Genomic DNA, 24,149 nt, shown 5'->3' with positions numbered 1-24,149 from the left:
AGTCAGGAGGTCCCTTGATTCATTCAATCTCTCTCTCTCACACACACACACACACACAAACTGCAACAAGGGCAGAGGAACAAGAGAAGTCGGGGAAAGAGCTTTAAACTGTAAAGTTTGAATTTCCAAAGCAATGGGGAAACGTGGCCGGCCGAGGAAAGAACTGAAATGCGAGGGTGATGTTTTGGACCCTTTAGGTCAGCAGCAAGAAATGCCAGCAGCAGATATGTCCAGGTGCCCATTCAGTGACATTTTCAACAGTAGTGGGGACTCCATGGAAAAGATCAACACTTTCCTGCAAAATGTGCAGATCTTGCTAGAAGCAGCCAGCTACTTGGAGAAAATCGAGAAGGAGAATAAAAGTAAGTTTTGGTTTGGTTCCCTCCCCCCTTCTGTTTTTCTGTAAAGAGGAAAAAGGCAGGAATGTTTGATGACAACAGAAAATGCGTATGAAGATGTAACAAAGAGAGAGAGAGCTCCTTGAGCTCTGACTGCCAGACGAGACTAACTGTTAGTTTCATGACAACCAGACAGTGATATTCGGAGGGGGGCGGGGGGGGGGCAACCATTTAAAAATGCACCGAGTTTCTTCATTTAAAATCATGTGCTTAGGCTAAAGTTGATTTGGTTGTTCGGTTTTTTTTCAGTTGTTTTTTAAGATACCCAAGAACACTGGCCCACAATATTATGTGTGTATATATCGAGAGAAGCATGTTTTCATCCCAACCATAGTCCGATAAATACAAAGACAAGTGTAAAATGCATCAAAAATGGACTAAACTAGGCTTTGAACAGGGGGGTCCAGTTTGAAGCAAACTTTGTGATCAAGCAGGGAGCCAAATTATAAACAGTTCGAGAGCTTAATTAAATATCTTGTGCATATTTCAACTCTCCCCTAAAGCTAAGCGAATGTTTTTATTTTCTTTTTCCAGATTTTTTAAAGCAGTCTGAACCGAATAACAAATTAATGGGGGGGGGGGGGAGGTAATTATATGTAGTAAGGGATTTCCACCGCCAGCACCTTGGGTAGTGTACTCGTCAGCAAAAAATAAATAATCCAGAACGATTCACACGTTTGTAACGTCGCTGAGCACAACTAATAGACAATAACAGCAGGAAATAAATAGCCTGGCTGGTGTTTAATCTAGCCTCACAACACTGAAGGTCAGCGAAGGAAGAAAAAAAATGATCAGATGCACCGTGTCAGCCTCCGCAATAAAAAAACAAACCCCTAATCCAAACCTTAGCTCCCTTCCGAATTAAGTTGTTGATCTGTATTTAAGGGGGGGAATTGTTTGGTTTTGGGAAATAATCCTTAGATAGTGTCCCCCCGGAAAATGATCTTTTTATGTTTCAATCGCAATTAAATCAGCCAAGCCTTTGTTGATCGCAGTCTCTTTTATAGTGAAATGGGGGAAGTGTGTGTGTAAATAGAGAATTGTTTCCTAAAAGGATGGTGTAATAGGGCTTTTTAAGAAGAGGGGTAATACCTTGGAATCAATGGAAGCTTGATGCTGGAATCAATCAATGGAATCAATGTTAGCTAATGCCTTGGCATCAATGGAAGTAGTTCTTAGAGGGGGGAGGGGAGGTGCATACAAAAGCAGTTTCGGCTCCCAAAACAAGGGGTCTTATATTGATCCAGGGCCATTTCCCCAGTTTAGGGGAGTCACCAAAGTGGGGAAGGATAGTGTAGTTAACTGAGCGACACGTCCTTGTTTTCCTTTCTCTCTTCCCTACGCATGGGGACAGTCACGTAGGCAAGAAGCAAAACTAGCCAGGTAGCCAGCAGAAAAACGTGCGAGGTTGTTGTCGCTATAAAGGACTTGGCTAGAGCGAGGTTAATCACTTTATTGGTCACCTCATTTCATTAGCGCAGGTGGTAGTGCAAGTAACTAGAATAACTGGATCAGACCTGCCCTCCCAGTCTTTGAATCAGGGGAAATTGCATGCAGTTCTCTACAACACACACTAAATATCCACCCAGACACTTATTTTTGACCCTGTTTTAATTATTCCTCTTTCTTCATTTTGTTATGACTGTCAAAGCATAATGGGAGAGGCACAGACTGAAGAAGGATCAATACATTTGTGCAGCTAGGATCCAGAAATATGGATTTGAGATACAATTGAAGCGACAGAATTCCCTCTGATGATATTCCTTCTCCGGTCTCTGTCTCTCTCTCTGGCATGATACCATGCAAAATATTGTTACAGCCGCTGTCTGCTGAGAGATCTGGTGCATCTCTTGAAGGGCTGTAGGAATTATCTAGTATTATGCATTTGAAATATTAAATGTTAAACTGCAGCCAGAAAATCCCACCTCCATCTCGAACATCTCTCTGGAGGGGGGAGAAGGTATCTCTGCAGATAAAGCCTGCATTAAAGAATTAAATGTATTCTGCATGCTATGGGGAAATGGCTTGCTTAACATCCTAATATGCGGCTAACAGTTTGCAAAAAATACTTTTTTAAAACAGTCAGGAGCCATTTTTTTTAAAGGGGACATTATCGAATTAGTATTTTTAAAAAAAAACACACAAACATCCTCTCTGTATTTACAACTGCAATCAGTACATATGATTTAAGAAAACCCAAAGCAACTACCCTTTGTGTGTCAATAATGCCTCAGACGATGAAAAGAGAGCGAATTGTTTCCTTTACACTTTTTTCTGCGGTTGGTTCACTCTATGCTCAAGCTGGACATTAAATGAGGCTGGCCAGTTTCACCACTTGTTCCTGATGCACTAGCCCAGTGCAGCAAATGTTTGGGGTTGCAAGGCTCCCAGGGAAATGTTTTCATCTACACCGAAGTCTAGGGTCATTGAAACATATGTGTATATTTTTTTCTAAGCTGGAGGGTTTATTATTTTTTAAAAAGACATAAATATTGGGCCTCAACTACTTGACTGTGTCCTTTCTTGTCCTACCCTTTCCAAAGTTTATTTTGAGGCCACAATCCATCCTGCTGCGGCTGCCGCTCCAGGTGCACTTTCTGTCTCCCTGCCTGTATCACACAGCCTGCTCCCCTCATCAGTTGATCCTAGGCTCCTCCTCCCAATAGGAGCCACATGGTTTCCACATGGAGACAAACTCCTCTCATCTGACTGGACATGACCGCACTTAGCAGGCGTGGTTCAGGCTGGCCTTTCTGCCAATGGGGAGCGCCTGTGTCCTCCCTGACGTCACGCGTTGCTGAGCCTGGAGCTTAGGGGGTGGCACCAGTGGCAGAGCAGGGTACTTGCTGGGAGTGGAGTATGGGGGATAGCTGCGTTAGTCTGTCTCCACAAAACCAACAAGGAGTCCGGTGCCACCTTCAAGACTTTTTTGGGGCATAAGGTGCCACCGGACTCCTTGTGGTTTTTGCTGGGAGTTGTAGTCAGATGGCACAGTCGCTGCTTAAAGTGGCAGGGACAATGCTGGACACGGTACTGCTCACTAAGTTAAAGTTACGTATCAGAGGGGTAGCCATGTTAGTCTGAATCTGTAAAAAGCAACAGGGTCCTGTGGCACCTTTGAGACTAACAGAAGTACTGGGAGCATAAGCTTTCGTGGGTAAGAACCTCACTTCTTCAGATGCAAGTAATGGAAATCTCCAGGGGCAGGTATATATCAGTGTGGAGATAACGAGGTTAAAGTTGGCTTTGTTATCACAAGGGAATGATGGGTGCCTGCCGAGGTGTATCCCAGCCCCATCCTGTTCTGTGCAGCGGGTTAGGACCGTCAAGATCTACTTGGGCCTTTATGTTAGTACAAAACAGGTGACGAAATGCCTTTTGTGGTACAGCTGGCCTGCGTCCTTTTATGCTGCTTGTGCAACGAATCATGTGTATGCACCGTGTGTGTGTGCAAATAGTTCTTCTTCCTCAAACGCACGATGCTCTTGTACTTCCGTTGAATGTGTTTTAGGGGGAGGGGAGAGTGAACTAGTTTATGATTTTTTGCAGAGAGAGAAAAATAGAGCATCCAGCTGGTGGGATTCTTTTCCTCTGTCTTGTCAAACATGAGCAGGAGCGCCATTTAGGGAGGGCGGAGGGGGCACCTGCCCCACCCTCCCCCTGAATTTCCTACCACATTTGGGTGAAGTTTGCAGTAAGAGGGAAGATGCTGCTCCTCCCCTCCGCCCTCCTGCGTGCCGTCTGCAGCAACTCCCCGCCGCCAGCAAAGCTGCTCTGACCAGGAGCCTGCCTCCTGATCTGCTGTGTAGCGTCGGTGTCCCCCTCCCCGTACCCAGTCTCCGCTGGGGTGGGGGGAAAGGGAGCCTATCTGTGCTGGTTGGTGCCTGGGGCTCAGGAATGGGTGTTGGGGGGGCTGCTGTACTGAACAAGCCTTGAGGCTCCTGAGAACTCAGCTTAAAGAGACAGTGCGCAGACACAATCAGACACGTACACAATCTTCACACATCCCCCCCACTCTCTTTCACATACACAGTATCTCTAACACGCACCCAACACACACACACGTTGCTATTGTTACTTGATACTACCTGTCGAAATGCACAATGCAATTTATTCTCTGTGACTGTATTCTTTCAAAGTTCGTTAAGGATTACAGTACTGTTATTTTTCTAACTAGTCTGTGGATTTCATAATTTTATTTCTATCATGTTTAAATTCAATTATTTGAATAGTGAGTTCTAAAATGCCTAACCTGTCCTGGATGGAGTAATTATTATTATTACTTTTATTACCATATTGTGCTTTGTTATTTATTATTTAAAATGGTGGTACAATCAAATAATAGTATCCTTCTAAAATGTAAATTTAGCTTGTAATCACCTTAGCAGTGCCAATTTTAAAAAATTAGCTAGTAAACACATAACTTTAGACACTGTGTGGAGACGGTTGCTTATTTTCAAATTGTAGATGTAGTTATATCTGGAAAATAACTTAAAATTCATGCAAAAATAAATATGTTTCCAAGCCTGATACTAATAGTAATGATGGAATCAAATGTTAGTGAGTCACATACATGACTGGGATTGGTAAGAATACATGCCAAAATAATAAATAAATTTTCCATTCTTAATAAAAGAGGAAAAAAACTTAATCACTTACGTTAAAATTAAGTAAAGATGTTTTTAGTGGAATGAAAAACAGTTGGTTAAAATGGAGTATATAATGGCAGTAACACAGAGTGTGTCTGTTACAGAAAGTAAGCAGATTTTATTTATTTTTATCTCTACTAAAGATAATGTACAAAGTATCAAACTTAGGTTTCTGATAGTTTTGGAGCATTACTACAGATATCTCAAGGCTTGGGAATATCTTGCTATATTATCTCCTGATTGTTCTAAACTTACATATGAATTTAAAATACGGCTTTAACTGGTGTTTGTATATATTTTCCTTTCCTTACATAGGAATTAGATACAGTGCTCCTGTCAGTTAATTTCTAAGTTTTCGGCAAAAAAACTACCGGTTTTGGGTGTCTAAGTAGCCCTTGGAATAATGGTTAAAGTTGCCCGCCTCCACTCAAGTGGTGCACCTGGACATGATCATCACTTTAAGAATCAAAACTAAAGTGTCCCCCCCCTTTACGAAATCTGCTGTGCTTTCTGTTTGTTTTCATTTTGTGAAGCCCATTACAATGCTTGTGAATGGCACTATACAAATTAATTACCGTATATCTTCGTTGAGAAGACTGCTCTTATTAGTGGTCGCTGTCATTGAGCAGCTGCACATTTGCCATGCAGTTTTTAATCTAGGATGCCATTGTTTAGTAGGCACAGTTTTAGCCATACAAGCTGCAAAAGAAAGTGATCATGTTTCAGAGAAGCTGCCTTTCTATCAAAGCCACAGGGGGCATTAATTGAAAGCTGCAGCTTCTAAGTGCTAAAATATGGTTTTGCTCATACTAAATGAAAGAACAAAGTGCATAGTCATATTTTAAATAGCTAAAATCACTTATTTCTTTACATGTCAATAATTATTTTGCAATATGTCTCTAAAAATGACAAAACAGCTGAATATATAAACAATCTAGATATCGAGTAGAGAAAACCTACACGGTACCTTACAATTTCCTTATGTAAAAAACCCTGACAATGACTATTATGGGAGTCAAATCTACTACTGCTGCTTTTTTAAAAATAATAAAAAACCCAGGATCTGTCTTAAAGGGACACTGTCAAAATTACATATTTTTAAAACAGAGATTTCCTTACTCTTGTGGCTCATAACACCTAGTTGTTAGGGTGGTTTTTTTGTTTGTTTTTATCCCCCCCCCCCCCACACACAAATTTTTGTAATTCGTATCAATTTCCTTGTTTAGTTTCTGCATTTCACTCAGCTGGGAACATGAAAATGGACAGGTCAGTTTCACTCTCTCAAGTGCCAGCTTGACACAAAACTGGAGGACTTAGGTTGGAGGAAACCTGATGGGGAATATTTATATCCAGACAAAAAACAAACACAAACCAACAACCAAAGGAAAAAAACTCTCTGTTTTCATTTAAATGTGCCAAAATATTAATAATCATGAAAATATTTCTACTACTAGTAGTAGGTTTTGCAAAAAACTTCTTAAATTTCAGGTCTAAACTCCCTTTCAACAAATGGTTCATTATTCAAGAACTGCAACAACCTTGTGCTGTATTCTATTTGCAGTTCAAAATACGACTGTCATAATACAGCTGGATTGTGCAGTTAGTGTGTTGCTCTCAAACAAAGAAAAAGGCTACCTGAATTAGGAGATGAACTCTCAGCATTACAGGCCCTAGTATACTAAAGAAGGGGTGTAGCGGGAAGAGATGTATCTAAAAGTATATTCTCAGTCTTATTGGACAAGGATTTATGGTCTCAACTCAGATTATTGTACCAAAATGATACTATGCTCTTAGCCTGCCAAAGCAGGAACTATTACTCTGTGCACCCTTTGCTGACCAGCTGACAAAGGCATCAGTGATGTCTGCTCATGTATCTTCACAGCCTATACACACCAAACTGCAATAGCATAGGTGAAAAGTGCAGAAACTGTGATGCTAATGATGGATATTGCAGCAAAATTCAAGGTAATGAACATCAACATGTCTCCCCTTCCCTGCATTATGCTGATGTCACTGGACCTCTCCCACTCTTTTTGACCAGTTATTATTGAATGGTTATATTATGCTAGCCTCTAAAGGACAACTAGGCCATAGCCCCATTGTGCTAGGTGCTATACAAACATATAGAGTGACAGTCCCTGCCCAAAAGAGCCCACCCACTAAAAGATTAGGCATAGCAGATGGATGAGACAAACAAACAGACCATAGTGAATGAAGGAGATGGGATAACAAAAAATAATAGGAATTCTTAGCCAGTCAGGAGCAGTAATCACAACTCACCCACCTACCTAGCTGTTATCAGGTGGCAGTTTTCTCTATGCGTTATTGCAGAGGTGCATTTTGAGGAGTGCATGAAGGAGGGTAAGGTGGTGGCTTTATGGATTTTGCTGGGAATTTTCCTCATGTGGAAGGGGAGAAAGCGTGATGGTGCTTGTGGGAGAGGTGGAGAGGCAGGTGATGGAGGCTGGCATCATGGGCAGAGTGAAGGGCAGGAGTTAACCTCACAATAAGATAACAGGGCAGATAAGAGAGGCACTAAATTGTGAAGGGCTTTGAAAGTAATAAGACAAGGACAAGAAGTTTGCATTTGCAGTGGACGAAGGGAAGCCAATGGAGGGAGTTTAATAGAGGGTAGCATACTCAGAACGCGAGCCAGGAAGATGACCTCAGCAGTAGCAAGATCAAGTTTGCCAGCTATTCTTCTCTGTCAACATATGTTCCCTGCCTGACATACCAAGCTAATTGGTGCTTAACTAATCATTACATGGATTTAAAACACTCACAAACTTTCTTCACAGGGGATTAATAATTCAAGGGTATGGAGCCTTTCACCTGTAGGGCAGGTTGGTAGTATGCTAGCAGTTTAGTGGCCTATGAGAAATGAGTTGATGTTTTTTCTGCAGTTCCCCCTAGACATGTTTATAATCCCAGACACCATCACCATGGTTGTGATTAATAGCAGAGGAATCAAGGATCAAATGGGCCACATGGAGACTGTACTGCCTGTTTATTCCTACTGATGATCCTTCCAGGTCAGAGATGAGGTGTCCATTGAGCAGTATAGAGATGTTGGCATCACCACTACCTGAGCTGCACGTGTCCTGGGGCTAACCAGAGAGCTCCACAGTCTAGCACCTGTCACCAGCATTAAAATCCCTTACAGTGGTTAAATTCACTTTACCTTATCAGAGATCTTAACTCTCCACAAAACAATGTGCATGAGGCAGCCACGTCAGTATGTGCTATTGCTTCATTAGAAAGATCTGTTTATCCATTTAAAGCACTGTATTTGAACTAGTGAATATAATTGAGCTGTTATTTTTCCAACTGGGCTTCGGGAAATGAGTCGCACTGCTGACTGGCTGTTTGGCATAGTTCTTGCTACACCACCACCAAAAACTCAGGACCAACACATCCTGGTATGGGTTTCAAGATGACCTGTTCCTAGAAAGTTAATCCTGGTTTGAAAGAGGCAGAAACGTCCTGTGAAAAATGCCAATGGCTATTTTCAGAAATCAAAGGTCTCTGAGGGCAATCCTGTTAGCATATTGTAAACTCTCTGGAACTCTACGTTAAAGACAATGACAACTGGAAATAAATTGCAGCACCCAAAAGTGGCTGAAGGATCGAGGCAATAACTGCTCCAGATTGTGGAATAAAAAGACCGTTAGAAGGACGTAGAGTGAATTAAAATGATCTGTGTTCAACAACATGGGCCCAGCTCTGCACTAGCATGTACACATGGGACTCCTCCTGATGGCGATAGCAGTCGCACAAGCATGCAATGACCTCATTTGATGTAATTTCCACAGATGTAATAGGTACAGAACACAGTATGCACTATGCTTATTACACAAATGGCTACCCGTTGCCTAGCTTCTTTTCAAAGGCTTGAGTGCAACTGAATACTTTTTTGGGACACTAATATCCTTGTTTGGATGCCTAGCAGAGGTATTCATTCATGGGACGGTTGACTTTATCCTCTGGCAGAAAATAACTACAACTTACTATAAGCCTGGCTTGCAGTTGCTAGCTATGTTTACTGACCTTGCATGCTGGGAATGGCTAACGAGTGACCTTAGAATTGTCCCTAGCTATTGAACAGTAATTTCTAAGATAGAGGAAAATTGATCCTTGAAGGTGAATCAACATCATCTTTTTAATGCAACTCCTCCCACTGGCTGTTACTCTTTTTATCATACAGAGGTAACAATGCAAATATGTATTGCCAAGCTGCACTTAGCAAAGACAGAATTTTTAACTTCCCTGTGAGCACAACTCCCATTGAATCAATGAGAGCTTTACATATGGATCAAGGGCAGTGAATGTGGTCTTAGAACTTAAAGCAGTATAGTCAATTGAGTAATATAGAGCTCTTCTTCCAGCCAGCTAGCAAGGAGTCTCCATCCATTCCTCCCAGATTTTGATCTGGCCACAGTGATTTATACATTGGTCACCTCCAGGTTGGATTACTGTGCCTCACTCTGCCTGGGCCTTGTAACAAAGTTCACGAGGAGGCTACAGCGGGAGAAATACAACAGGGCACTCAAAGGTAAAATCCTAACCCAAGAAGACCACTGCAAATTGATCATACTTCTCAATGGTAAAGCATTTTGAGAACCTCTAACGAAATGCCTATTTACTCATATTCAGAGAGGTTAGCTTCCTTGCATCTTACATTAAGCTTTCTCTTCTTGGATATAACATCCTTTTTTTAAGCAAGATCCTGCTCTTACCTAGCTTTGGCAGTTGGATCAATCAAGGCACAAGTCAATCAAGTGACTTGACCAAAGTCATGAGGTGAGTCATGGACTCAACTTGGATTAGAATAACCTGTGGAGGAGTGCAAGTCTGAAAGCAAAGCATCCTTCTCCAATCTACCTGAAAGTGGCAGCTGAAAAGCATATCTGGCTTTGGGGGTTTACTTACTGACCTGCTGTGAGATGTCCTAGTGACACTTTGGCCTGGATCCTCAAAGGTATTTAGGCTCCTAACTTCCACAGAAATCAACCTTTGAGGAGCTGAGCCTTTCTGCCTTTTCCAGTCAAGATGTACAGAATTAGATTTCATGTTTAGGTCCAACAGCGTTGTTTTTTTACCTCTTTACAACTGCAGCCTGTTGGAGGCACAGAGTATCACAAGTAGTGTAACTCAGAGGAGACTCAATCCTCTTCTGAGAGGGAGTTCAAAAAGATCTAGTATAGGTGAAGGTGTTTGTGTCATGCCTTGCAAGAGAACGTTCAAGAGTGGAAACACAAACCATATTTTAAGGGCACCGTAAGTCCTTTATTGAATGTACTGCAACAACTAGAGGGGTGCAGGTGGCAGGCTGTGCTTGGAAAGTTCTCCAGTCAGGTGAGATAAATTCTGCCTTATGTAGTGTTCACAGCTATCAATAAAAGAGTGGTGACTTTGTAGTTATGATCCTCATTGGCATGCAGGAGAATTGGATGTTAGTCCTCCTGGCCTCTTGTTCCGCAGGCCACCAAGAGCTGTAAGTGCTACAGACTTAAGCCCTTCAAACATTTTGTGTTCAAGCCCTATTGATCACTGGTGACCCTTCTGGATCCTGTCCACTCCTCCTTGGTCACAAGGGTGCTGGTTCTAATATAATGCTTCAAAGGCAGGATTAAAAATTGCAGAGGATTGTTAGGAGCTCCAAATATTACCCCTTTACCCCTGCAGAATATGTATTGTTAAAATACAAAGGAATAGTTGTTGTATGTCAGCTATGACAAATGAGAGATGTACATATATAATGTTGCCATTTCTGTGGTCTTTCTGGAGATTGCAATAACTATGGGGAGAGAAGGGGTTAATAAACTAAAAAAATATTCAGGGCAGGGATGGAACATCAATTGATTTTAACCAAAAAAATAATAGCCCATGTTTAAGATTTATTTCAGGTTTGCAAAGTACTGTATTTTTTAGGGCCTGGGGTCTAGTGGTTAGAGCCAGGGATCGGGTATCAAGGTTCATGAGTTTTATTCCTGATTCCACTACTGGCTGAGTGTGTGACCTTGAATAAATCATGTAACCCTTCCGTGCCTCCATTTACCCATCTGTAAAATGGGGAGAAAAAAACTAAAGCCATGGGATCTTTTGAAGCTTCATTAATTACTTAGTGTAAAGCACTAAGAGATTCCCTCATGGAAGGTGCAAAGTCAAAGTATTAAGTATTATTACTATAAACTATATCTATTCTACTTGATTAAAATAGTAAGGCAGCATTTCAGATGTAAATATTAACTGATTCCTGCACTGCAGATTTCTTCTTGGATTTAAATTGTTGCAAAGGAGGAGGGAAAGGCCATCAGGGAGATGAACAAATCCATTATTAAGGCTGGAAATGGAGGGCTGCCGAAGTGCCATTTAATAAATTGTAAAAAAAAAAACCTTTCTAAAGGGTGAAGCTGCAGAACACAATGAAAGTGAATCACAGCTGCCAGAGGAGATGCCAAGCAGCAAGCACTTATAACTAGAAAACTGTACTTATAGAGCATCCTGAGCCACTAAATTAAATGATCTCACTGTCCCCTAAAATACCCTTTCCTCTTCCCCTCCCCAGCTCTGCATCTGTATTGCTTGACTACATTTTAATTTGACTTTGGATTTTTAGTTGGTATCAATGTATATGACATCAAGCAGCCCCAACCCTCTCAAGGAAGCTGCCTCTTGTCATTCATTTCCCACCCACATTTGTCTCCATCTTGTACATATCTGGCATTTTGCAGACTGACCCTACCCACGGTAGAGACTTGAGATGACAGCTGAAATACTCTTCAAATGCTGCTGTAACACAGCTTGCATACTTCTCAAATGCTCCTCATTCTGAAGGATGTCCTGTGTTTTTAGCCCCAAATTTACCTTTACCATGCACAGATCTTCTGTGGTCTTTCTCTCAGGTTAATTTTAAGTTATTAGCATTAGAAATACTGTCTCAGGACACTACTGCACACTTTTGTTTCTCTTATTTTGTCTTTGCTCCCACTTTATGGAACATGGATTTCAGGTGATTGAGAGAGAAGTTTGTATCCACACATGCCACACCACCCCCTTTGCAACTCATCACTGGCTCCCCATTTTAATTCAACAATGTCCTCTTAGAGGCACTGTAAGTCCCACCTTGGGCAATCTGAAAAGCTGCTCAGCGTGAATGATGATAAAGGCCTGAGTCCTGCAATCAGACCAGTGTAGGACGACTCCTGCACTTGTATGGAACCCTAATGAATTTTGCATGGATATAGGAATCCAGATTAATGGAACAGATTTCAGGATCAGGGCCACAGAAGGTGAAACTGGGCGTGTTATTTGTTTCTTAAGGGTCCTACCAGTGACCAGATGAAGTGGTGATCAGAGGAGCTCTGAGGGCACTAAACCAATGCAAAATAGTATGGGAAAAATTCTCCTAGAAATGTTTAGACAACCAAGAATCAAGATGCTGAATTATTTGATACAGTGAGATACTTTTTAAAAAAAGAATAATATTATTTTAAAAGTCCAGATTTTTTTAAATCTTATCTAGCTCGCCTCCTCCCCCCCCACTATATGCAGGTTTGGTCATGCAGTAGAGGGTCATAGAAGACCATAATAAAGAGTTAGATCATTGAGGTCATACGCTTGTGAGGTCGAGGATCTAATCACCTGATGGAGGGACCCTATAAGATATTGAATTGATACTACATTTGACCTGAGGCAAAAACTATTTCAAAGACATTTAACAGAGAAACAACAGAGCCCTTTTCCCCTTTAGATTTTGCTAGACTTATTTGGAGGTTATAGATTTAGAAGGGAGCAATATGATAAGTAAAAAGTGGCACTGCCTAGCTCAGGAATGTTGATGGGTGAAGAACATTTTGCTAACTCATGATATTTGCTGTTTTTGTTATAGCCCCAGCTCCTGGAGTCAGGTGATGATGTGAGAATCTCAGCTTTCATTTAAAAAATGAAAGGCCTCCTGGTTGTGGAGGAAAGCTTGAAAATATAACTTAGATGCATCCTAAAGATGCAGAAAGCAAATGAAAACAAGTCGTTAAAAAACAACATGATTTTTACACTATTCGAATTGGGGGGAAGGGAGGGAAGTGTCAGAGTGATGACTTTTGGACATTTGGGGTTGGCAATACTGCATCTCCTCTGTGCCATGTCTCTCATTTTGGGTCTTTGTTCAACTTCTAAGGCTGGTGTCACACGTTCAGTCATTAGCAGGTTTCAAGCTCCGCCATAGTAACTTTAAAAGATGCTGACAGAGTTTCAAGTCCTGCACACTTACCATCATCGTTTGTCACTGTTTACAGAAAAGGAAACACTAAAATATATATATTTTAAGTGCACTGAGTATAATAGAGAATGGGCTGCAGAGCCTGTGCAGCGGTGACTCTCTCCGTGGTCTGTTTCACCCTGCTGCTATTTAGTATTTATATAGTGCTTCAAATGTACAAAACACAGTAATATCATTATGTAGTGCTACTTTGCTCTTCCGTGTCACCTTTTATACATGGATCTCAAAGAACTTTACACACATCAAAGAACTAAGCCTCTCAGAGCTCTATGTGGTAGGTAAGGGCCCTTGCCTATTTTACAAATGGGAATGAGGGATGGAGCAACTAGTTTACCAATGTCATGCAGCAAGCCAGTCGTATCAGAGCTGTGGCTAGAACCCTGATACCCTGGCAGACAGACACGTGGGCTAAACCTGTTCTGTATCTAAGTAGCAGGGAAGCTGAAGGGTATGAAGAATAGGGCTATTAAAAAACACCACCAACAACAACCCTATCGGGGTCCTGCATCTTTGCTTCAGATCTAAATTCCTCTTATAAAATACTAGATCAACCACTCTAGGCCTGATTCTTCATTGTCTTGTACCTTTTAGTATTTCAGAGCTGTCCAAAGCAGATGTAAAATGCTACCATTCTGATTTAGTAGCATTCTGAACCCTCTTTGTACACTCTGCTTTAGTGGTGTTATAGCAATTGGCCTACGAATGTGCAACACTTGGAGTATTTTTAAAGGCAGGGACACGGTTGCCTGAAAGTCACTCCTGTCTGGTGTTTGTCATGTGGCCTATGTGAAATGAATTGGTGATTCTTAGCTCTTCTTGTGCATTGGGAAATTTGACTATGTTCACTTGCTCTAACAGAGGCTCCCTGTGTGACATGTCGTGTAAGCCTCTAGCTTGCAAGCTGCTTCGTGTCAGCATAACCCTGTGTCTGCGTGGATCCCTACTAGGCTTTGCCCATTCAGAGCAGTTTGTAGGATCAGAGTCTTAGCCCTGGTCTACACTACGAGTTTAGGTCGAATTTAGCAGCGTTAGATCGATTTAACCCTGCACCCATCCACACGACAAAGCCATTTTTGTCGACTTGGCTCTTAAAATCGATTTCTATACTCCTCCCCGACGAGGGGATTAGCATGGAAATCGACCCTGCTGGGTCGAATTTGGGGGTAGTGTGGACGCTATTCAACAGTATAGGCCTCTGGGAGCTATCCCAGAGTGCTCCATTGTGACCGCTCTGGACAGCACTCTCAACTCAGATGCACTGGCCAGGTAGACAGGAAAAGCCCGCGAACTTTCGAATTTCATTTCTTGTTTGGCCACCGTGGTGAGCTGATCAGCACAGGTGACCATGCAGAACTCATTACCGCAGGTGACCATGGAGTCACAGAACTGCAAAAGAGCTCCAGCATGGACCAAACGGGAGGTACTGGATCTGATCACTGTATGGGGAGACGAATCCGTGCTATCAGAACTCCGCTCTAAAAGACTAAACACCACGGCGGTTAGAAGAGCGCAGCAGGGTGTGCTGCGCATCAGAGAAGCTTTGAAAACCAGTTTCATGACTGGCCAGGCTACGGTGTGAACGATCTATTCCTTCTTGATGAAAACCCACCCCCTTAGTTCACTCTACTTCCCTGTAAGCCAACTGCCCTCCCCTCCCCCTTTGATCTCCGCTTGCAGAGGCAATAAAGTCATTGTTTCAAATTCATGCATTCTTTATTAATTCATCACACAAATGGGGGGATAACTGCCAAGGTAGCCCAGGAAGGAGGGAAGCACAGGGGTGGGGTAGTTGTAGGGGCACCCCTCAGAATGGCATACAGTTCATCATAGTTAGCAAAATGTTCATCATTTGCCTCTCTAGTTCTTTGATAGACTTGCCTGATATTCCAGGCGGGACTGAATCTCCAAAAGTCGATGCTAGTCTTGGTACTGTGGACGCACTCCGCCGACTTAATGGTCTTAAGGGGGGACACACACAATCGACTGTATCAAATCGATTTCTAAAAAATCGACTTATATTAAATCGACCTAGTGTAGACATACCCTAAAACTCTTTGAGCCTCGGTTTCCCATCTGTACATCTCTTCTCCTACCCTGTGGCCCTTTTGTCTATTTAGAATATACGCTAAAGGGATTAATTTATTTGGGCATAAGCTTTCGTGGGTAAAAAAATCCACTTCTTCGGATGCCATTGGACTCCTCACTGTTTTTGTGGATACAGACTAACCCGGGGTCGGCAGCGTTTGGCACGCGGCTCGCCAGGGTAAGCACCCTAGCGGGCCAGGCCACTTTATTTACCTGCTGACGCGGCAGGTTCAGTCGATCGCGGACCCCACTGGCTGCGGTTCGCTGTCCCGGGCCAATGGGGGCGGCGGGAAGCGGCGCGGGCGAGGGATATGCTGGCCGTGGCTTCCCACCACCCCCAATGGCCCGGGACGGCGAACCGCGGCCAGTGTGGGCCACGATCGGCCGAATCTGCCGCATCAGCAGGTAAATAAACTGGCCCAGCCCGCTAGGGTGCTTACCCTGGCGAGCCGCGTGCCGAACGTTGCCGAGCCCTGGACTAACTCCTTTGCTACTAAAGGGATAGATCTCTTCCTTGGTGTATGCAGCACTGCCAACTCCATTCATGCACCAGACCCCCCCACCCCCATGAGACTTGATTCAAAATCTCAAATGTTTTAAAAAATTTAGGGGGGGGGGGATTTATTTGCCTTTTAGCTTTTGAGCTTTAAGGGGGGGCCCATTTTCAGACTCTTCTCTTCCTCCTCCTTCAGAAGGGCTAGATGCTTTGATTTTTTAAACTAAAAAAAGGCAAGTGGCGATTCTCACGGAATCCCAGGACTCCGGGAGCTGATGCTTTAAGAAAACCGGGCAACCCGGCCAGAGTCTGCACCGCCCTTCTGCGCACAGCCCCTAGCGCAGCGTAGGGAGAAGGAAGGACCGTCCAGGGTCCCTTCCAGCTCTAGGAGACAGGTATATAGATATCCCGGCTGTAAAACCGATGGGGACCCTGGCTGCTGTCACCCCTGTTGAGGGCGTCAGCAGCGCGCAGGCCCCGGAGGAGGTTACCTTCTCACCCGCCTCGAAGCGGGGCTGCCTGAGGCCCGTCCGTGGGGCGGCCCTGCCCGGGCTGGCCCGTTTCCCTGGCCCCAGACTCACCTGGGATTAAAGCACGTGATGGCCGGTAAGGGGCAGCGCGCGCCAGCCTCCCCTCGGCCGGCGCGGGAACGTGCAGCCGGCCAACGGCCGCCCGCAGCCCGCCCCCCCCCGCGCGCGGCTTGACTCCGCCCCGAAAGGCTGGGGAGGGGAGGGGAGGGGAGGGGAGGGGGAAGAGACACGCTTTCCCACAGTGCATCGCGGCGTCCTCTCCCGCGGGGAGGAGGCGGCCGGGAACTACATTTCCCAGGCGGCTGTGGGGCTCCTCCCCCTCCCGTGGTCGCTCGCCGGAGGTAAACAAAGTGTGAGGGGCCGCTGAACGCCGCGGCGGGGCTCTGCTGTGGGGCGCCGAGGGGACGGGTCAGGGCGAGGGCTTGGAGCGGCGATGTAGGCGCAGCGCGGGGGCGGGGGCAGGACTAGAAAGGGGGCAGAGTGCGGGGCAGGGGCAGGGCTAGGGAGGGCAGAGAGTGGGTGTGAGGCAGGGTTAGGAGTGGGGGGAGGGGCAGCGTGTGGGGCAGGAGCCGGGGGGCAGTGTGTGGGGGGAGGGGCAGGGGTAGGACTAGGGGTATCTGGCTGTTTGAGTCTCTGTGGTTACCCATTATTCCTGCCCCAGTGGATCTCTGGAGGCAGCGGGAGACGGGACTGCAGCCCCAATCCTGGGTGGCTCCCCCATCCTTCCCTCCCTGAAGGAGACGCATCCGGGGGACGCTGTCATTGATGTGAAGAGTCCAGATCTCGGGGCGAGAAGGAGCTCTGTCACCGCTCCCCTTGGCAGCTCCTGCCGCCTCAGGTGGGGGTTTGGGGTCTGGTGGTTCAGTGGCTGCAACCCCCCTCCCCAAGCCACCTACCTGGGGGCCATGGAGCGGGTGCAGATGATCAACATCCAGCGGCTGCTGGAGGCGGCAGAGTATCTGGAGCGAAGGGAGAGAGGTAATGGGGGGAGGGATGCTGGGGTGACAGCTCCCCATGGAAGGAGTGGGGTTGGGGTGAGAAGGGAGGGAGGGTTGTGGTGAGAGAATCCCATGTATGGAGGGGAAGCACCCTGGGGGTTGGTGGTGAGAGATCCCCATAGAGGAAGGGAGATTGAAGAGGTGGTGATAGGGGTGAGGGGCTTCTATGGATGTTGGGGGTGGAGATCCCTGCAGAGGGGGAAGATTGGGGGGAGAGAGAGACAATTGAAGGGGTGGAGAGAGAGGGGGAAGGTCTGGGGCTGCCGAGAGCCTGAAAACACAATGGGAAATGCCTATTTTACACTGTGTCCAGGTCACACAGCTTGAGCGAGGACCAGAGAACCAAGCTCCCCAGGCCGCTATGTCAGCTTTCAGTGTTTTCTGGGATCTGGGGTTCTCTCCCCAAGGTTTACCGGGGCTTAAATCTTCTCCCCGATACTGGGTTAATAGTCCCCATCTCCCATGATGACATGGCTCTAATCCCTTTCTCCCACAGAGTTCTGCCTCCCTCCTGCTTATAGCAGATCACTGGTTCCCCTCCCCCCCCCCCCCCCGCACTGGGTTATTTCATGCCTCTGGCCTTCCTTCCTTAGGTCATTGGGTTCAAGTAAATGAACCTTTCTTCACTGGTTTCTCTCATCTGTTGATTTTTGTGCAGAGTGTGAGCATGGCTATGCCTCGACCTTCCCCTTGTTACCAAGCCCTGGACTGCAGGATCCAAAGCCCATGCGGAGGCTGAGCCGGGTGAGGAAACACAGCAGCGGGGGCAGCAGTACAAGCACGGCCAACAGGTACCACACTGGGAGGCAGGGATGGGAAGTCATGGGGTGCAATGAAACCCAGGGCTGGGGGGAAAAGGGGAGATGAGATGAAAGCCCCTGGCTGGAGACAGTGCCTGCTACTGAGAGGTACCCTGCTGGAAAACTGGGGGGAGTCTCAGCACAGGGGGGTCCAGAGCTAGTAGCTGTCATGCTGGGGACCTGATGCTGGGAGCAGAGGAGGCACAGAGGGGCTGTAGGTGGCTTGGCACTGCCACCTGATTCCACATCACAAACTTGAAGCTGGAAAGAGAGGGAGCATAGTGAGATCTTGGGCAGGGACAGCAATACTAGTATGGCCAATAGGTGTCCCCTCTCTCTTCTCTTATGCTTTATGCTACCTTCTCATCTCAGAAGTTTGCTGCATTTCAGCAGGTAGACAGCAAGTGTAGCACTTTGGGATTGTAATGATAAATGTCAGCCAAAGGAAGGAAATGACATCTCCAAAATGGATCTGGATATTTACTAAATCAGCATCTTGTAAAATGACAGAGTGGCGTAACTGGCTTCTATACATGACACACTAAACTAGAAACTAGAAAATCTCTGGCTGTCTTTCACCCAGTTTCCTGGCTTTCAGAAAGTTGGAGTTTCAGTCCCCTTTCCATAAGGAGCTCCCTGCTTTCTGACTGCCAATCACAGAACTCGAGTTTAGGATTTTTTTTATAGGAGACCATGTTGTGTTGGTTGCTGGCCTGGTAAATTTAGGAGAGACAACCAGCTGCAGCCCTAACATGTTGCCTCTGATTCCTTTCTGCCACCTTCTCTTCCTTCCAGCTGAGATTTAACGCCTTTTCTATTACTTTCTCTCATCCCTGAGAGAGTGGACCATTCTCACTGGGACCTCTTGGGATGAAGATGCTACAGAAATGTAAAGAATTATTATTACATCAGGAAACTTCCAAACTAGCTATATATTCTTCAAACAGAACTCAGCCTTACTACAATGAGGCTTGCATGATATGTAAAATGAAGGAGGGCTCTTCAAGTGATAGAGCTTTCCCAAGAGCATGAGGAAGGGGTGGTAGACTGGGGTGCTCTTGTGTATTCTCTTCTATTTTCCCCACTCCACTTTCCACATGCTTGGTAATAATGTGGCTGGGAGTAGTGTTGGAACTATTTGCTACAGAGAAAGTTTCCTCATCAGGATCAGCATCATCCTGGACTGTTTCCCGTGGTTGAGAGAGGAGTATGTTTTAGTTTGCTGCATTGCGTAGCTGCACGATCTTTTCCACGTTGATTTCAGTGCAGTTCTCTTCACGTTTTTCTGCCCCTTGATCCCAATCCCAGATCTACGGTAACTTCTGCCTGTGCTGGAAAATTATTGTGAGTGCAGCATTAAGATCTGTTTTCTACCTGGCATAGGGTGGGTCCATGGAGCCCGGAAAGTTTCCCCTCACTTTTTTTCCTCCTGCACCACTTTCCTTCAAAGGCCTTTGTCATGGTGACCTTGCCTCTGACAAGGAGGGCTAGCAGCAGATCCCTTGGGAGCTTCTTAGCACCAGTGTCTGCATCTTCTATAGAGTTATGAAAAGCACTCCCTCTCCTGGGGTCTGAATGCTCTGAGTACCCTGCCAGTACAGAGCCCTGATATGCAGCCCTCATGTGGTAGCATATGATATTAGACCAGTATGCTAGTGGGCAGGACATGTACAAAATAAAAATCTCTGAGGCCACAAGCAAATAGAGACAATGTTTTGTAACCTTATTTAATACCTCCTGTGTATGCTTGGTACAGAGGGTATAGGCTTTTTTTTTTTTTTTTTTTTTGGTTGTGGTATTAACATGAGGTATGTTGGCGCTCTTTGATTTTTGTAAAGCTGTTGCATGCATGAGAGCTTGTCATGAACTGGCTAGGGTATGTGTCTAATAGTGCCCTCTACTGGATGGAATTGGACTTGCTTAACTGTATGTCATAGGCCTTACACTTCTGACGGATAGGCTTGGCAGAATTTGATTTTTTTATAATTAAGATGGATAATATCAATGTTTGGTTTTTAAGCATTTTTTTTCAATGTTTATCTAGTCAGATTTTCACAGTTGCACAAAATTATGGGTTTTAAGCATTTTTTAATTTTTATCAATTACAGTTTTCACAGTTGCAGGAAATTATGGAGGTTCAGACAGTGGGGGGGGCAGAGAATATTTATTTAATGGCAGCAGATGTCGAGATACAAAACGTTAAAGCTTTATAACCATTAAAACACAAATTGTCAACATCATATGTCAAAATATACAAATTAAATAGCCTTAAATCAAACTCAAGCACCATATTCCTTATTTTGCCTACAGGTAAATTTCAGTGATCATCGCTGGAAATATTTTTTTCATCAGTTTGTCTGTGTATGGTGAAATCCACATTTATCAATTTAAAAATCTAGTCCTTCCAAGCCGACTTATAGATAATGGGGATTCTCTTTTAGCTCAAGTCATAGCCAGCCAGTGCTTCTGGAATGAGATGATCAGAGTTCTAAATGGCTATGATGTGCAGTATGGTGACAACTGTGCAGTTCTAGGGGACCCCAGATTTTCTAGAATCTGTCTTGCATGGCTTTGTGAATGCAGCATGAGCACTAGTTAAAATAGGGTCCATTGAGTCCCTTTCTGTTAAAATCAAAGGGTCCCTTCAGTAGTCTGTGTCAAGTAATTGTCTAGTCAAGTCGTCTAAGCTTTGGTATTCAAAACCTGGTACTGGTTTATGGGTAAAAACGTAAGTTTTGTGGTGGTAGTTGTTTGTTTTTCTCCTGAGATGTGTAATCTTTAAAAAAAAAAAAAAAAAAAAAATTTATTGTAACAAAAATATGGGAAATCCTGTAGGTGAATGTTACATTTTGAAATCTAAAGTATGATTGACAAAAAGTTCTCTCAAGCACCTCTGATGAAATACACTGAATTTGTTTTGCTTACTTTGTGTGTCTTTAAATTGGGACACTTTGGTTCATTTAAAAAAACCCATGCAGGGCTAGATGGCTACAGATCCTGGATGTTCTTGTTTTCATTGGAGAAAAAATACATATAGTTGAAATCCAAACGTTTTCCTGCAGCATCTGCAACCCAGACATCGCAGCTATTTCTTTCCAGCATGTTCCATCCTGTCATGGCACAGTTACTAGAGAAACACAGAAGAATGTAGAGCCAGCCTATAGGAGTGGTGATGCAGTCTCTCTTTTTTGAAAAAAATGTGGAAGCTCTTCCAAAGTATGAGAGAGATTTTTAATGTTACTCCTCAAATGTAAATAAAATAATGAAGAAAAACATTCTCTCCATATATAATGAAACAAAAAAGGGAACAAACAAACAAAGGTGAGATTCTATGGCCTCTTGTCATTTCCGTGCCCCAGTGGCAAATGTGCGGTGACAGTGACATCATTTAGAATGTTTGGGGCACTGCATTAGCATTGCAGCTGTGGTGGAAATGGGAGTTACTGGATGTGAAAGACATGAAGTCCTTTTTTAGATGATGATACATGAACAGCCCAATTCAAAGCCCATTTCAGTTAGTGGCGTTCCTCCGCTAACTGAAGTGCGTTTTGTTTCCACCCCATGGTGCAGAAAGCCCCTCGTGGTCGACATGAAGCAGTGATGTTCCTGGAATTCAGTAGTTTATTTCTGAATTGCCCTGCTTGTCTAAGGTGTGTCTCATGTGGTACTATGTGCTGTGCTGATCACCACTTTCAGTGTGTTGCTTCTCTTCCCAGCTTTGGCTCGGATCCTTTAGTTGATGGTACAGGGGCAGATTACTGTGGCTGTGGGGCAGTCCCTCTAAAGTTAATGTTGCTTGCAGGATTGGGGCCTATGTCTATTTTGAATAGGTATTTTAAAGGTCGTCTTGGACCAGTGACTTGTATTATATAATAACGTCCCACTACTCAAACATCTAGACACATGATTAGTTTTACTTGCATAGTTAGTCCTGTTAAATTCAATGAGACTACTCGCGTGCTTAAACTGTGCTGCCGAACCTATAACAAGGGAGAAGTTTAAAAACAAAGTGTTGTGATGCTTAACTCTTTCCTTTGCTTTAGTTAAATCCCCAGCATTTTTTAACATGGAGGGTTTTTTTACACATTCTTAACAAGATTAGGTTGATTTCAAGTTCTCTATGAAGGTGAAAAATAGTAATTTTTCATGTTCACATGCAGTGTCGTTTATATAATTTACCATGTGTTAGGAAGCAAACATTTGTGGGACAACAGTTGATTTCTGAGAACTTGTAAGAGGAGAGTGAAATATACCATTGGAGGTTATATTTGTGTTGGTGTATCAGGAGGTTACTGTCTTTGGTATTACTGGGAGCTACTTTTTGTGGATCCCCCACATATCAGTGAAAGTGATTAGACTTGATACATTATACAGGCCTGACATGTCTGACTTTTATTTATAAATTTTGAATAATAATATCAAAGGTTTTTTTAATCAATTTAAATTGTGGTATGAACAGGAAATAAAGTAAACAGGGATGCTAACAGGGATTTTACCAAAACGTAATCAGTTTAATGAAGTTAAGACTTATTACTGATCAGAAATTAAATTATAATATTTGATCATCATCATTTATATTTGTTTTGTGATCTCCCAAGCACACTGCAAAGCCTATGGTATCTTGGAGACATTTAGGGGCTGATACTGTGAGGTGCCTCATATCATACATCATATATTGCCTCTAATCCATGGTATGCCCACATCTTGGATACTGCGTGCAGATGTGGTCATCACATCTCAAAAAGGATACAGTAACTCCTCACTTAAAGTCGTCCCGGTTAACGTTGTTTCATTGTTACGTTGCTGATCAATTAGAGAACATGCTCATTTAAAGTTGCACAATGCTCCCTTATAAGGTCGTTTGGCAGCCGCCTGCTTTGTCCACTGCTTGCAAGAAGAGCAGCCCGTTGGAGCTAGCTGGTGGGGGCTTGGAACCAGGGTGGACCGGCAGCCCCCCATCAGCTCCCCGTTCCCCTAAATTCCCTGTGCAGCAGCCACCCAGCAGGCTATCAGTTGCCGGGTAGTTCAGCTGTCCCTCCCCCACTGCCATGTGCTGCTCCTGCCCTCTGCCTTGGAGCTGCTCCCCGGAGCCTCCTGCTTGCTGTGCGGCGGAGGGGGGAGAGGGGGGCTAATGTCAGGTTGTCCTCCTGCTCTTGCATCCCACTTACCCCATCTCCTTAGAGTGTGTGTGTGTGGGGGGGGTGCACATGACAGGGCTCTGGACGGAGGGAGCCTGCTGGCAGCAGCTGCTGTCTCAACTTGCTGATCTACTTTAAAAGGCAGTGTACTTAGAGTGGGGTCAGCGTACTTAAAGGGGCAATGCACATCTCTCTCTCTCACAGGGTGTGTGTCTCTGTCTGCCATGCTGTCCCCTCCCTCCGTTCCTGCTGCCTTGTAGAGTGTGAGGCTACATTAATAACAATGTGTTAACCCTTGAGGGCTCAGCTGTTCTAGTTCATCATTTAGTAGTAAGGCATTCCCTGGAAAATATCCCACCCTTTTCCACCCTCTGACTTCACCACCTCAACCAAGCTTCACAATCATCATCGCTGTGTACCAGTATTAAATTGTTTGTTTAACTTATACTGTGTGTGTGTGTGTGTGTGTGTGTGTGTATATATATATATATATATATATATATATATATATATATATATATATATATATACTTTTGTCTGGTGAAAAAATTTCCCTGGAACCTAACCCCCCCTATTTACATTTAATTCTTACGGGGAAACTTGATTTGCTTAACATTGTTTTGCTTAAAGTCGCATTTTTCAGGAACATAATTACAACGTTAAGCAAGGAGTTACTGTATATTGAAACTGGAAAAAGTTCAGAAAAGGGCAACAAAAATGATTAGGTTTCTGTATGAGGAGAGATTAAAAAGATTGGAACTTTTCAGCTTGGAA

General features: G+C 44.2%; 1 protein-coding gene across 2 annotated transcripts in view; it reads left to right on the top strand.

The window, feature by feature from the left end:
• The first annotated feature begins 79 nt into the window (after positions 1–79).
• Positions 80–24,149, top strand: part of MXI1 (MAX interactor 1, dimerization protein) — a 90,551-nt gene continuing 66,481 nt past the window's right edge. The window contains exons 1-2 of one of the 2 annotated variants that reach the window (XM_054035117.1): positions 80–362; positions 18,096–18,228. In XM_054035117.1, the coding sequence (XP_053891092.1) occupies positions 134–362; positions 18,096–18,228 (362 nt within the window). In that variant the 5' untranslated portion in view covers positions 80–133. Of the gene's footprint in view, positions 363–17,055; positions 17,418–18,095; positions 18,229–24,149 lie in introns of those variants that run through there. The other variant, XM_054035118.1, reaches the window with a different exon arrangement.

Source organism: Malaclemys terrapin, chromosome 7 (assembly GCF_027887155.1).
Source record: "Malaclemys terrapin pileata isolate rMalTer1 chromosome 7, rMalTer1.hap1, whole genome shotgun sequence".
Taxonomy (NCBI): domain Eukaryota; kingdom Metazoa; phylum Chordata; order Testudines; family Emydidae; genus Malaclemys; species Malaclemys terrapin.
Note: the sequence above shows the minus strand (reverse complement) of the source record. Positions and strands in the feature narration are given on the sequence as shown.